Source organism: Schistocerca nitens, chromosome 2 (assembly GCF_023898315.1).
Source record: "Schistocerca nitens isolate TAMUIC-IGC-003100 chromosome 2, iqSchNite1.1, whole genome shotgun sequence".
In the NCBI taxonomy this organism is placed as follows: domain Eukaryota; kingdom Metazoa; phylum Arthropoda; class Insecta; order Orthoptera; family Acrididae; genus Schistocerca; species Schistocerca nitens.
In genome coordinates this window covers 268803341-268817908 of record NC_064615.1, presented here as the reverse complement: position 1 = coordinate 268817908, position 14568 = coordinate 268803341, and the positions used below count along the sequence as shown (strand labels likewise).

Below are 14568 nucleotides of genomic sequence, written 5' to 3'. Positions count from 1 at the left end.
CCAGGATGGAATAACCACAATATGAAAAGAACTCACAACACCACATAGAGGCAACATTGAGTTGCAGACATGCACAGTGAAAAGACTGCTGCACATTTAAGCTTCTGGGCAAAAAGTTCTTCTTCCAAAATTGAAAACACACAAACATTCGCACAAGCACAACTCACACACACATTGCTACGGTCTCTGACTCACAACTCACACACACATTGCTACGGTCTCTGACTGTTGGAGCTGGTGGGGGAAAAAAAACTTTTCATCCAAAAGCTTAAATAATGCATTGCACTCTTTTCACTGTGCCTGTCAGCGGCTCAATGCCTCCATGGTGAGTAACAAAGCTATCATCTGTCATTCATCCCTTTGTGATGGTTTTGAATTAATTAACTTTTGTTATTTAAAACTGTCTCTGTTCTGTTTTACTTGGTATAATACAAAAATCTGATTGAAAATGGGCTGCTAGAGCTACTTGGTATAGTCACAGATACTAGGACATCAAGAAGTCTAGAAAATGCGTCTGGAAATCAGAACAACAAACATGTGGTCCTGCTGCAATGACACTGGTCACATTACCCACTCAGGTAGAGATAGGTAGCCACTATGTAACTGTTCAAAAATGCCTGTAGTTCCTATAATTTATTTCCTTTGTCACTTAAAGATATTTGTTGTGATACCTTATAATATGTAGTTTCAAAACATGTAAGTGGCAAGCTTCCCTCAATAACAATGGTTTTGTGAAAATTCAGTTTCTCTCAGAGTGGCCACCTTAGCTCATCTTCCCTTATATGATTTATTGATGATGTAGTTTAATGTAAATGGATAGATAAAAACTCTACTCACCAAGTAGCAGCAGGAGAACACACATATAAAAAAGGTATTATATACGCAAGCTTTTGGAGCCAGTGGATCCTTCTTCTGGCAGAAAGGTTGAAGGAGAAGGAAAAGGACTGGAGAGATTTAGGAAAAGGGGTAGAGTTCAGAAAAGTCACCGAGAACCCTGAGTCAAAGGAGACTTGCTGGACGGTATGAAATGGAAAGATTCCTTCTCCCTTCAACCCTTCTGCCAGAAGAAGGAGCCACCAGCTCCAAAAGCTTGCATATGTAATACCTTTTTTATGTGTGTGTTCTCCTGCTGCTGTTTTGTGAGCAGATTTTTTTATCTATCCTATTACATTATATTTTCGAAAATTGCTTATTTTTTATGTTATAGTTTACTAGATGAAGATGAGAAGAAAGTCAATATCTGTTTGAAGGAATTGAAGAAAAGTTGTAAACAACATAGTTCACAGATAAATGCCCGAAAGATGAATACAGTAGTGAATGCCAGGGGGAAAATGTAAGACAAAAGTGAAACACTGGAGAACAATGGTAAAGCAAGAAATCAGTTTTTAAGTGTTTGGGAGTAAAATAAACAATGAGATGAGACAAAAAAAGAAATGATAACATGAATAGCAAATATAAAAAGAAAATATTGTGTGTGTCCTAGCACAGTTAGCTATATTGTCAGTATGGAATATAGCCTTATGTGACACTGAAACATAGACACTGTCAATGTACAAAGAACAATGTTAAGAAGTCTTCAATATGTAGTGCTAGAGAAAGATATGAGTGAGCTGGAAAGAGAAAATAAAGACTTAGAAGATATTAAAAATAGGGGATGAAGAAAGACAGTTACTAATAACAATCAAGAGCAGAAAAAATAATCGATGATAGTATTTTATGAAATCAGGCTGCATAAAAAAAGGATGGTTTAGAAAAAACTGTGAAAGAACAGAAGCTCACAGGATGGAGAAGATACCAGGTAATAGGTGACATTAAAATAAATTTATTATACTAAAAAACTGAAAAGATGAAATACAAAAAAGAATGGAAATTGCTTACATCATTGTTTTGTGCCAATGATGGAATGCTGGAAGATGAACGTGCGACAATGAGGATGTGAACTGGAAGGATACTATTACAGTATTCTTTAACTGCATTAAGCTTGCAACAGTGTGTATCACAAGTCACTAAGATAAGCCATAACACAGAAAATGAGTCAGCTACAACAAGCCTCTGTGCTACTGTGTGCACCTGAATTCCACTGGCTGATATATACAAATCAATCTCAAGATATTGTCCTGACCTTACTATACTTTGTCTTACTGTGGCTGGAGATGAGGAGGGATAGGACACATAATGGAATAAAATATAACCATTTTCTCCAAGAAAAATTTGAAATGTGCACAAAGATAAACGCAAAACAGTTTATATTTTTATTGAAATTACAGACATACCTGTGTAGTTTATAGCCCTGGTATTGCAGATACTTCAAGAATTCCTGTGATCGTTCCCTGTCCTTTCGCTTTTCCTTATCTGTCAGCAGATCATAAGGTACTAACTGTGGATGAATGCCACCACCTGTTTCAAAGTAAGACATTCTATGTTTAACATTTGTCAGAACCAAAACTTTACCATCCTCTCATGCAAAATAAACTGTGGAACTAGTGTGGCACTAGTAAGCATTTAAATGAATCATTTTCTACTTATGACAGTACAGGTTTGTATTCTGCAATCGCAAATATGGCATTATACCATAAGTATAAGGGATCATTACTTATAACTAATATCTGTGCTGTAACGTGGCCTTGAATATTTGTATATTCTTTAGAATGGCCGAGCATCAAAACTGCAATAACATGATAAAAACTTAGGCATAAGTGGAAAATGGAAACATTTAAACAATTGCAACAGGGTGGAGACCAATCTAACAAGAAGTAAATGGACTCATAAGATTTATTATCATCATCAGTCTCTGTAACACAAGAAAAATACATACCACAAGTAATGAGCTCTTCCTTCTTCTTTTTGGCCCAAATGTCATGAGCATTCTCAGCAAGCCTTTCAGCCATGTTCTGCATCTCTCTGCTCAGTGTAAGATTGGTCATATCCACAGGATGAGGGTTATAGTTAAAAGGTGTGGAAGACTGTTCTCCTCCCTGCATATAAACAACAACTGTTAACATTTCATGGGTTGACAAATAAAGCTAGATAAATAAATATCATATGTTACATATCACACAACATTTGAGGAACTGCATCAGTCAGCATATTCCCACCTTTGATGATCGTCTCATGGAATTTCTGCTGTTTGATGGAATTTCCACTTCTGTATGTTCTACAGTCCAGCCAATAGCCAAGAGAGCTTTCAATGATTCTCGTACAGGTTCTTTGTAGCGCTCCTTTTCCTGAAAGAGGTACACAAAAAACAAATATAAACTAATAAGAGCACATGAAGAAATTAATATTACACTTATTTTCATAAAACATCATTTTCTACTTACATAGTCGTTCAACATGTTGTAGGGTTTAAGACGAGGGTGTGTCTTAGATGAATCTGACCACTGCTCACCATATGCCCATCCATTTTCCAATTTCCTGCTAGCCCAGGCATCATGATAATGTTCTGAGAACTTCTGAACAATTGTGTTCAAGTCATTGTTCAACACAACACTAGAAAGGAAGCAATTTAGATTGATAAATATGTCAATGTATTGCACAGAATTCTAAACGAATGACATCCATAATCTTTTTACCTGCTTGTGTTTATGGGCTGTGGGTTGTATGGCCCATCAGGATCTGACGTATCTTTTGATCCATACCATTCATCATCATAATTCTTTGACAACGAGTAATCAGGTGGAAGGGCACATCCTATTGCTGTGAGGCAAGGCAGTGCTTTACCAAACAGTTCTGGATCATAATCCTGGAAACAAAAGTCTCTGTTTACTTTCTCTGGTCTGAGTTCCCTACAATTCTTTCATTAATCTATCCTGTTTTATTTCTTGAATAAACCTGCAACACTTAAACACAAGAGACAAAACACCAGCAATTGTGTGTCCATCAAAACTGTCAAAGATAAAAATATGTATGCAACACTCACACTCTTGTTTGCTGATTTTAGAGACACAACTGATAACGATTTGCAATTAGTCTGAAAATTTTCTTTTGAATGTGCTTTTCTAAATATACCTGTCAATTGATTTTCCTGACCTAACATAGGAAACAAGACTGGAATCATCATTTATTTTCTCACAAACCTAGTGAAATTTTATGTGTTTAGTCCTTTTGTGATGTTCATTATTTTTCACTACCTGTTATGCACTCTGGTTGTCCACAACAAGTTGAGTTGGTTGGTCAATGCTGACACCAACCTCCTGTAAAGGTGAAGCCTAGTGATTTCAGTACCTGCAGTGGATGCTGCAACACAGTCTGCCTATGTTGCAGATGTGGCAACACATTCTTCCCTACAAAATGAGCAGCTAACAGGCTGGCTGGTTGATATAGTAGTATAGCCCATTGTTGAAGGGTGAGTATCGATTTTCCCAGCAAAATAAGAATCTAAGTAAACATAAAGTTTTAAGATTACTACTGCTGTATTTAATACCTCTGTCTCTTATATCGTGAAGAGTTTTTAGTATGTATTTAACAGTAGTCCAATGATCATATCCAGGGTTGTTGAAAAACTGACTTGCTTGAAAGACTAAACACATTATATCAAATCTTGTCACTGTGGCAGCAAACATCAGTCCATCTACAGCCTCACAAAACGGAACATTTTCCATGGATTTCGTGTCTTCACTGGCCTGACACAGGCCCAAATGCAACTGTAATCTCCAATCAGTAAGTGTTGTACTGAGCTTGTAGTTATTCATGCTGAATTTTTGTAAGAGGTGGCTAATATAGCCCTTTTGGCAGATGAATAGTTCTTTATTTTCCCAGCCTCACCCGATTTCCATTCTCACAAAGTACATGGCATCATCAGTCACAATTTCAAAATGAATCTTAAATTCTTCAAGTACTTAACTTACAGCTATGGTTGATTTACTCAAAATTAGTCCATCATCAACAAAAACAACTAAAAATATTTCTTGGCCATTAACTTCAGCATTAAATACACAATTATCCAAATAAAGCTGTTTGAAATTAAAAAAACTTAATAAACTGACAAATTTTTGATACCAACAACAAGGAGATGGCTTCAGTCCATAAAGTTTTTTTTCCTCCCCCATACTAAATTTACATTACCACTGTTGAAACCTTCAGGCTGTTTTGCAAAATTATCCTCCTGCAAATCACCATTGAGAAAGGCAGTTTTCACATAAAATTGCTTTGTGTCCATATCATACATTCTGAACAAAGCCAAAAGAATATCAACTGAGTCATACCTAACAGCAGGTGATAGTTTCTCCACAACCAGTCCAGATTTCTGGGACTATTCTTTGGCACATAATCTAGATTTCTACCTATTTGGTTTACGTTACGTTCTGTAAACCCAGTTATAACTGACAGCCTGGAAATTTGTGTGGTAGATCCATTAAACCACTGGTAATATTAGGGCCAAAGAGGACATTTAATCTTTCATTGCTCTGTAGCACTTTCAGAGTCTCTGGATGCCACTGCCTTTTTGAAAGTCTGTGATTCATCAATGACTGTTGCACAAGCCACATAATTTTGGAAACGAACTGGATGGTAATGTCGATTGTGGTTAATAAGGTTTTTGAACAATGTCTGCCTTGGTAGCTGCAAGGACAGCACAGCGGATCACTAAGTGAAGGGGCCCAAATGAGGCCGGGTTCAATTCCCAGCAGGGCCACAGATTTTCTCCACTTGGGGACTGGATGCTGTGTTGTCCTTACTTTCGTATTGTTGTAATTAATATTACTACTGAGATGGCTAAATGGGCATGACCCAATAGCCAATGAATTGGGGAAAGAAACAGTACATGATCTTTGGTCTTGAACAACTTCATCTCCATTTTCAACAGATTATTTACCTTCATCTCCTACTGCATCTGTAGGGAACTTGTATTCATATGAAATATTGTTGGTCCTAAGTTGGTGCAAGATACTCTGTTGCATTTTCATTGAAGACAATGTCTTGTGAAATAATTATTTTCTTTGTTATAGGATTAGCAGGCTTTAATTATAGCTTCTGCCCAAAGTGTCTCTGGGGCCAGAATCAAGTAGCATTGTGTGAGCACTTTCCACCATAGATCTGATTTTACATTCAGCTTTACCATTCTGCACTGGTCATATGGTGAACTGGTTTCATAGATGATAACAGTCTTCTTGAAATGATTATGAAATTGTTCATTAACAAACTTTATCCCACTGTCAGTCCTAATAACATTAAGTTGTTTGCCTTTCAATCAAATGTTGAAATTCTAAGAACACAGGAGATACACAACTTTTCTTCCTGGCAAAATAAACAAGTCTGTGTGAAGTACAGTAATCTTTAAAAACAACAAAACAGTTAGCTCCACCTAATGATGTATCGGGCATTTTTCCACATATATCAGCATGAACAATTTCTAATGAAGCACAGCCTTGAGTTTGTAAATAAGGTTTAAATCCCTTCTTATGCTGTGTACCATAATGACATGATGCACTGAAGAATTTGATTAAAGCATATGATTTTAAATTTGGAATCAAACCACAATCAGCCATTGTCTTCAAATTATCTACACATGTCCCAACCTCTTGTGCCATGACAGTGCTAAGTCAGATGATGCATAATTTGCTTGTTAAATATTTTCCACAAAAAATTACATTCCATAACACTGATTTTCAACTTTGAGACATTTTCCACTGAAAAAAGATTTCTTTCTCTGTTTTGACGCAGTACGATCAGTAAGCCAAAGATTAAAACAATTAAGGTCAAAAATGTTTCTAATTTCTGCACTTAGGTTTTTGACAAATTAGTCTTTTGTTGAATTCAGCCTTAAAATGATCTTTCTTGAGATGATAATACCAATCAACATTCTTCTTATTCACATTACTTATGCTTAAATTGCTTTACAACCACTGAACTTATCAAATGTCTGGCTGCTTTTGTCACACAAGCCTTAACAAATGAACCATATTTTGCTGGAAGTCCATGTAAAACTTTGGAAATTTGTTCTTTATCTTCCAGTGTTTCACCAACATCTGTAAGAGACTGTGCTAATGCTTCAACTTTACTAATATGTTGAGCTGTATTATCACAGTGTGACATTTTATAATTAAAGAACTGTTTTTCAATGTAACTTTATTTATTGCAGAACACTATTCATGAATTGTCTTAAGCCTGTTCCACATACCATCTGCTGTAGTACAAGACATCACAGTTTTGAGCTACTCAAATTTGAAACCAGACAAAATAAAAAGTGCATAATGTTCATCCCACAAGTTCTGTGCATCTGTGCCTTCAACTAGCATTACTTTACTTCTATCAGCAAGAAAGACAATTCCCATTTCACATGTCCATAACTAAAAATTACTCCTATCAAATTTCTGGATACTGAAAAGTTCTTTCAATTCATCTTCTGATTTTTGCACTTTACAAGTGAAAAACCCTTTATGTAACTGAATTCATGTGAGAGTCTTGTTTGATGAAAAGAGAATAAAACATTACTCTGGTAACAAAATACATTCTCCTGAGCCCATAACCTGTTGGACAGACTGTAATCAAGTTATCACAGCTTATGATGAACGAGTTTTATTTCTTGAATAAAAGTGCAGGCAGTTAAACAACAGACTCAGGACACTTGCAGTTAACAATGGTAACAGGAAAAGTATACACAGTGGAATAAAAGACCAAGTGACAACCAGAAATTACAAAGAAGAAAAAACAGATCAAATACACTAAAACATTGTATACCTACACAGTGACATTCAAAGGAAATCAGCAAAACAAGTTAAACTATGCTCCAGTTCCTAAAAGGACTTAAAAACTTTGAAAGTTCATATAGATTTAGTCAGATGACTTACTGATCTGGTTTTGGCGTAATTTTCAGCAAAGTACATCAATTTTTTTATATTGTAGCTAAACAAGTTGAACATGAATTCCACTGCTTATGCAGCACACATCCCATTTGAAGTTGATTTCTCCCTAAACTCACTGCAGCATGCCAAGTGTAACGTTTTTAGGTGAAATGTAGATTATTACTCTGAAATTTGCTAAAGAAGATGGTGAGGGTGGTACATACTGGGTAATACCACCAGATAACATAAAGAGGTGTCGGTTCCAGTTAACATGGAGGCCATGTAATCAGCACACTTCAATCAAACTATTTATCTGTAAAGTGATTACTGAGGAAATTACGGACATTGCTGAGAAAGTGTGGTAGTGTGTCATCTTGCATGAAATGTTTGCTACACTTTTGGTCATCCTTGTCAATCAGTGGGATCAAAAAGTATTGCATCCACCAGAGATTACACTGCTGTACACACCACGCTTGTTATTACGGGTTGCCACCTCTCGGGAAGGACACGCTTAAACAGCTCACACCAACATAACTTACCGAGCTGTTTATGAGCATGGCTCAGGCTGTTTATGCTGTAGCTTTACACAGCCTCCACTGTGTCTGACAGAGCCAACCTCACTGATAGGCAGTGACCCTATTGAGGTAGGGAGCACTGTAGTTTGGGCACAGTTTTCTTATGCCACACCACATGCCCACTCAGTGCCATGCAGGTATCCCTTCACTGGACAATAGAGTATTTAGGCCACCACTGGACCATGCCGTGGACAGTGAACACTCTAGGTTTCATGCTGGCCACTCCAGCAGTCTGCAAAATGATCAGCTGTTGCTGATGCTTCGCTGTTACTGCTATCTGCTGCTCTCAGGTGCCACGCTGTACTGCTGTCTGCTGCTCTCAGGTGCCATGCATCATTGCATGTCATCCCACCAGCAGCCATCATTGTTGAGCCGTCACCTTCGACATCTGCCAACACTTGACGTCATGGAAGCATGCTTCTGACAACTGCCGATGCCTGAGGTCTCGGAAGTACCAACATCCCTGAGGAATCACTGTTCTGCTAGCTATCGTCATCACGCACTGCCTCTGACATCCGCCAATGCCTGACATGCCGGAAACATTGTCAGCCCACTGGCAGCTATTGTCACCAAGTCATAACTCCAACAGCTGCAAATGCCTGACGTCTTGGAAGTACCGACATCCCAAAAGCAGTCATCTCACTGGCAGCTACCATCGGAGGGGCCATGCCTCTGATGCTGGCTGCTGCGGCCAAGCAGTTCTAGACGCTTCAGTCCGGAACCGCGCTGCTGCTACGGTTGCAGGTTCGAATACTGCCTCGGGCATGGATGTGTGTGATGCCCTTAGGTTAGTTAGGTTTAAGTAGTCCTAAGTCTAGGGGACTGATGACCTCAGATGTTAAGTCCCATAGTGCTCAGAGCCATTTGAACTATGCCTCTGACATCTGCTGATGCCAAACATCTTGGAAGCATCATCATATTAAGGGCATGCTCCTACATGCCAAGTTGGATCCTCCTGTCGATCATCCTTGGTCCCTCTTGCTCTGCTGCTAATACGACTCATGGACTTAATCATGTATGCGCATCCCAGGCAACACCTACGAGTGATATTTCTATTTGTACTTAGTAATGTGCACATTCATTCATGGACACTGTATTTGAGTGCTATTTCTTACACAAGAGCTGGAACTTAAATAGTGGCAACTATTTATTCACAACTGACACAAAAGAGTTACTTCTTTGCTCCTGTTACTGTCCTTCAAAGTAGTCACCAGTGTTGTGTAGAACCCGTTGCCAGCGATGTGGAAAGCGTAATATACCATTAGCAGAGCCTGTTCTGTTAATGGTGCGAATGGAGTGGTCTACTGCCCGATCAATCTCTCTAACAGTTCTGAATCGAATGCCACAAAGTGGTTCCTTCATTTTCAGGATCAGTTCAAAGTCACAAGGACTTAAGTCCGGGGAGTATGGTGGATGGTACAGTACTTCCCAGTACCATCAACTGAAATGAGCAGCCACAGCTTGCGCTGTATGCACCCGCGCATTGTCGTGCATAATGATGGGTTGATGGGTGGGTTGCACAGAAAGTGTCGCCTCTTCTTTCACAAAGCTGGTCACAGGTGATGCCCCAAAAACGAACAGTAATACGACTTAAGTCCTTGTGACTTTGATTTGATTCCAAAGATGAAGGAACCACATTGTGGCATTCGCTTCAGAACTGTTCAAGAGATTCGACAGGCAGTAGACCAATCTATTTGCACCATCAGCAGAACAGGCTCTGCTAATGGTATACTATGCCTTCCACATCACTGGCAATGGATTCTTCGCAACACTGGTGACTACTTCAAAGGACAGTAACAGGTGCAAACATGTAACTCTTTTGTATCAGTGGTGAATAAATAGTTGCCACTATATAAGTCCCAACACTCATATATCTGTTGTTGTGATACTTGTGCATTTCATTGGTAGTCTGTAGCACCCCTTGGCAGTGGACACAAAGAAAAGCTTTCCACCACATACACTATTCCACTGACTGTTTTATCTTGAAAAAACAAATGGCAGTAAACTATGCTCTTGTTTAACGTATAAAACAAATAACATCAGGGCTACTATGAACATGTTCAAAAATTTTGTTGTGGATTTTCACTGCCCTAAATCCTGGAGTTGTGCTTATTAATGGTACAGCTTAAGGGGGAAGTCAGCTCATGACTAAACGTAACGTTTCAAATGATACCTTTGTTTTATTTAATAAATGTAATATACTTCACCACAAAACTCCTTGTGAGCAACCCTATCACTATCATTTATTTCTTGTACTGTTGTTAATTTGTGTGGTTCAAGATGTAAAAGTCTTCTTAACACATGCCAAACAGTCACATGTGGGATGCACAACTCACAAGAAGCCAGCTGGCTCTATTTTATAGGACTGTTAACAAAGCTTTGCCTCGTTTTCTCTATAATGTATCTGACAAGGGCAGTCAACCCAAAGATTTTTATTGCTTACGGAGCATCCTGTTCAACAAAATGCTTATGTCACTCATAGATGGTAGGCTTAATGGGAGGTTCTTTACTGTACTCAATACAAAAATTACGTTGCACAGCTGTAACAAATTTGGACTTTCAAACCAACACACACAACAAGGGCACTCCGGGTCATCTTTGCCACAATTGTCGCTAGCATTTGCAGTGGTTTGATTAAAACCCTTCTACTATATGAATCAAAGCTTGCTCTACTTCCCTAAAAAATTTCACCAAGTAATTTCCCTATGTAAGTGGCATGACTAAGTTTATATAAATTTTCAAAGTTTCAAGTAATTTTAGAAAAACTCATAGATAGATATTTTTACAAAATTGGCATCCCAGATGATATATATTTGCATGTTGATATTTAAGTGTATTTGGAAGTGATGCGTGGTTACGCGTTCATAACACACAGAGTGTTTGGTATGCTAGTTTTTCCAATGTTTCTTGTGACGAAAGTCATGATTTTTGCATAGTCTAGACATTTATGTTCATTACTAAAAAAAGATTTCTATATACTTCAATATTAAACAAATTTTGCAATTTCACTGGTTACAACAATGCTCTTTTTACTTACCATTTTAGACAATGAGTCAAAAATATTGCTAAATAGCATCATGGTCAACCGTTTTTCTTCATCACTTGATGCTCCATACATGCCCTGTCCAAAAGATGTGCCATAGTACTTGGCACAGCGCTCATAATGTAACATCAGAAGCTGAAACACAACACATAAACATGAATTACTATGATGTCATGCTGAAGAAAAGAAACATATAATTAGAAACACAACAGGATAAAATTGTACTATGACTACTCTTTTAGATAGTCATGCAAATGCTGAAATATACATATAGACATAAGTCATCAAAAAACTGAAAACCGACTAAAACTGCTCCATAGTGGGAGAGCTTGCTCCCCTTCTAGCAGCATTTTGCCACAGGTTGTTAGAACAACAAGTGATGTAAGTAATTAAAATAAGCCGTAGGTAATTTCCATTTCTCAAAAGGGTCACTGACAAATGAACATGCTACAGGCCTATATCACTGATCCTGATCTGTTTTGGTATAATGGGACACATTTTATGATGTTTGGGGAACTAAAAAACTCTTCTTTAGTGATAATATGCATTTTGCAGTCATGTGAATCTGAATTCACTTGCTGTTTCTTCATTACACCCAAAGGCAGTAGGTAATATTGCTCTCCTTCCTCTGTGACTTCCACAGGGTATTTGATACAAAATATGGTTTTCAATTGGGAAATCATTAGAGGCGATAGTAAATGTAGGTTTATCCTAAAATAGTGTTGTAAGACTGTTACTGTTCATGATACATATAAATGGCCCAGTGGATACATTTAGAATTTACTAAATGCTAATGACATGTGATGCTGTTGCATACAAGGACGTTACAACTCCAGAAAATTGTACAGAAATGCAACAACACCTGAAGTGGAGCAGAACTTGGTACGTGGACAAGCAGTTGATTCTCAATGTAAATGAACACAATGTATTCACATAAACAGGTGGTAAGACTCATTATTTCTTAGATAAACAATTTGGTGATCATTCACTGGAAACAGACATAAGCATTGATATCTGCATATATCGATCTGGAGTGATTTATAGTACAACACTACTAGAGAGAGCACAGCAGATGGATCCTTCAGAAATAATTCATTCCCAAAGATGGTAGTTTATTTATTTAGTTATTAATTTATTCATTCAGTCATCCTTTAATCACTATTTAGAGTGACATTGGATACATCAGTACACATTTACAATTACAGGTTCACGGTAAATTACAATTTGAGAATACTTGTTATTTTACAACAGACTTACTTCTGCACACATTTATAATAATTAATGAAAACTTAGGTATGACATGAACTTTATTACTAATTTAATTTGCTAGATGTTGTTGTGGTCTTCAGTCCAGAGACTGGTTCGATGCAGCTCTCCACTCTACTACATTTTTACATTACATTACATTAATACTAAATTCGTGATGCCTTGATGCCTCAGAACGCGTCCTGCCAACCAATACATTCTTTTAGTCAGGTTGTGCCACAAATTCCTCTTCTACCCAATTCTATTCAGTACCTCCTCACTAGTTATGTGATCTACCCATCTAATCTTCAGCATTCTTCTCAAGCACCACATTTTTAAAGTTTCTATATTTTCTTAATAACAAACTTCCTGAAAACATAAAAGCTTTTACTGATTCAATACCTTCGGAAAATCTCTGAAATCATATTTAGAGCATCACTGCTTTTACTCCGTTGAAGAACGTTTAAATTTATGAAGTGTGTTATATAAATACTTATGTATAAAGTGTATTATTGTAACCTTAAATATGTATGCCTACAAATGACTTTCAGCTGTATATTTATAACTTGACTCTTCCAATGTCTTATGCATAAGCTGCTTTGTAGACAACAGGACCAATAAATACAACAACAAGAACAACAATGCAGAAGATGGTAAAAAATTTAACAATGGAATAACATTTAAATGTGGCACAGACAGCAGGGGACAAGCTGAAGCTGATGCGAAGATAGCTTAAATAAATAAATAAAAATAAAAAAAATAGAGAGAGAGAGAGAGAGAGAGAGAGAGAGAGAGAAAGAAAAATTTGCACACATCAAGAAATATATGGTGAAAAATAATGAGAAATGTATACAGGAGAGGAAGAGTAAGCAAATTATGCCAACAACTGCAGCAAAAAGAAATACATTCACGGGGAAATGAGCAAGGTGTCAAGCAAAATGTTATTTCTTCATTATGTGGCAAGAACACAATGAAAATAAAATATGCACAAAGAAATAACTGGTAAAGAAGGAGTGCATGCTTATACAGTGAAATAATTGTCTGGATCACATTTTATTTTTGCACATCATTTGTTACAATATGTTTCAACAAATTGCCACCTTCAGGTTCCGACAAAAATAAATAAATTTATGCCACACTCTGATGATGTTGATTTGCCAAAGCACAGTATAGCATTTGGTGTGGGAAAATAAAGTATGATTCAGGCAGTTCTTTTAAAAACTTTCTCTAATACATAGTATATTTTGGTAACAAATGAGACCAAAACTGACAGCAGCTCCAGTTGCCACGACAAAGCAAAAAATAGAAATAAAAGTTTAGGCAAAGATGAACTGGTGAAACAACAACTGTTATGTAAATGCTGCCTCATTTTCTTTCAAAATGGCTATTGCTTAATAAAATTACATTTCATTTAACTGATTTAAAACAACGTACATTGTACAGGGTGATTATCATCAATCTTTCGTTATTTGAGAGACCCCCCCCCCCCCTCATGAAAACCTGATGATCAAAGTACAATGAAACTTTGTGGGAAAATTTGCATGGACATGCATACGAGGAAGGGGGGGGGGGGGGGGGGGGAACATGAAAGAAACAAATTTTAATTTCCAAATGTGTTACTGAGAAACTGAATGAACTTATGAGCAATGTGAGGTGGAGCTCCACCACATATCATAACAGTTGAGTCCAAAGCACCTCTGTCCCATAGAGCACGTATCACATGTTGGTGAAGCAGTACACAGTAACGTGTGCCATTCACACTGCATATCCCTGGTCCTTGGGGACCAAGTTCCTCAAAGAAAAATGGGCAAATTATGAATCGTGTCATGAAGCCACACCGTACACTGACACATTCAGTATGTAGGGGAACTTCTTAAACATTCATTGGTGGTGATGATCCCCAAAGCTGACAGCTGTGAGCGTT

At 37.5% G+C, this 14568-nt stretch overlaps 1 protein-coding gene across 1 annotated transcript in view; it reads right to left on the bottom strand.

The window, feature by feature from the left end:
* Positions 1-14568, bottom strand: part of LOC126236010 (ryanodine receptor) — a 702826-nt gene that overhangs the window by 205033 nt on the left and 483225 nt on the right. Inside the window, exons 56-61 of the mRNA XM_049945018.1 lie at positions 11394-11534; positions 3573-3742; positions 3321-3489; positions 3096-3224; positions 2816-2975; positions 2274-2397 (exon numbers count right to left, since the gene is read on the bottom strand). Coding sequence (XP_049800975.1) covers positions 2274-2397; positions 2816-2975; positions 3096-3224; positions 3321-3489; positions 3573-3742; positions 11394-11534 — 893 coding nt within the window. The remainder of the gene's footprint in view (positions 1-2273; positions 2398-2815; positions 2976-3095; positions 3225-3320; positions 3490-3572; positions 3743-11393; positions 11535-14568) is intronic.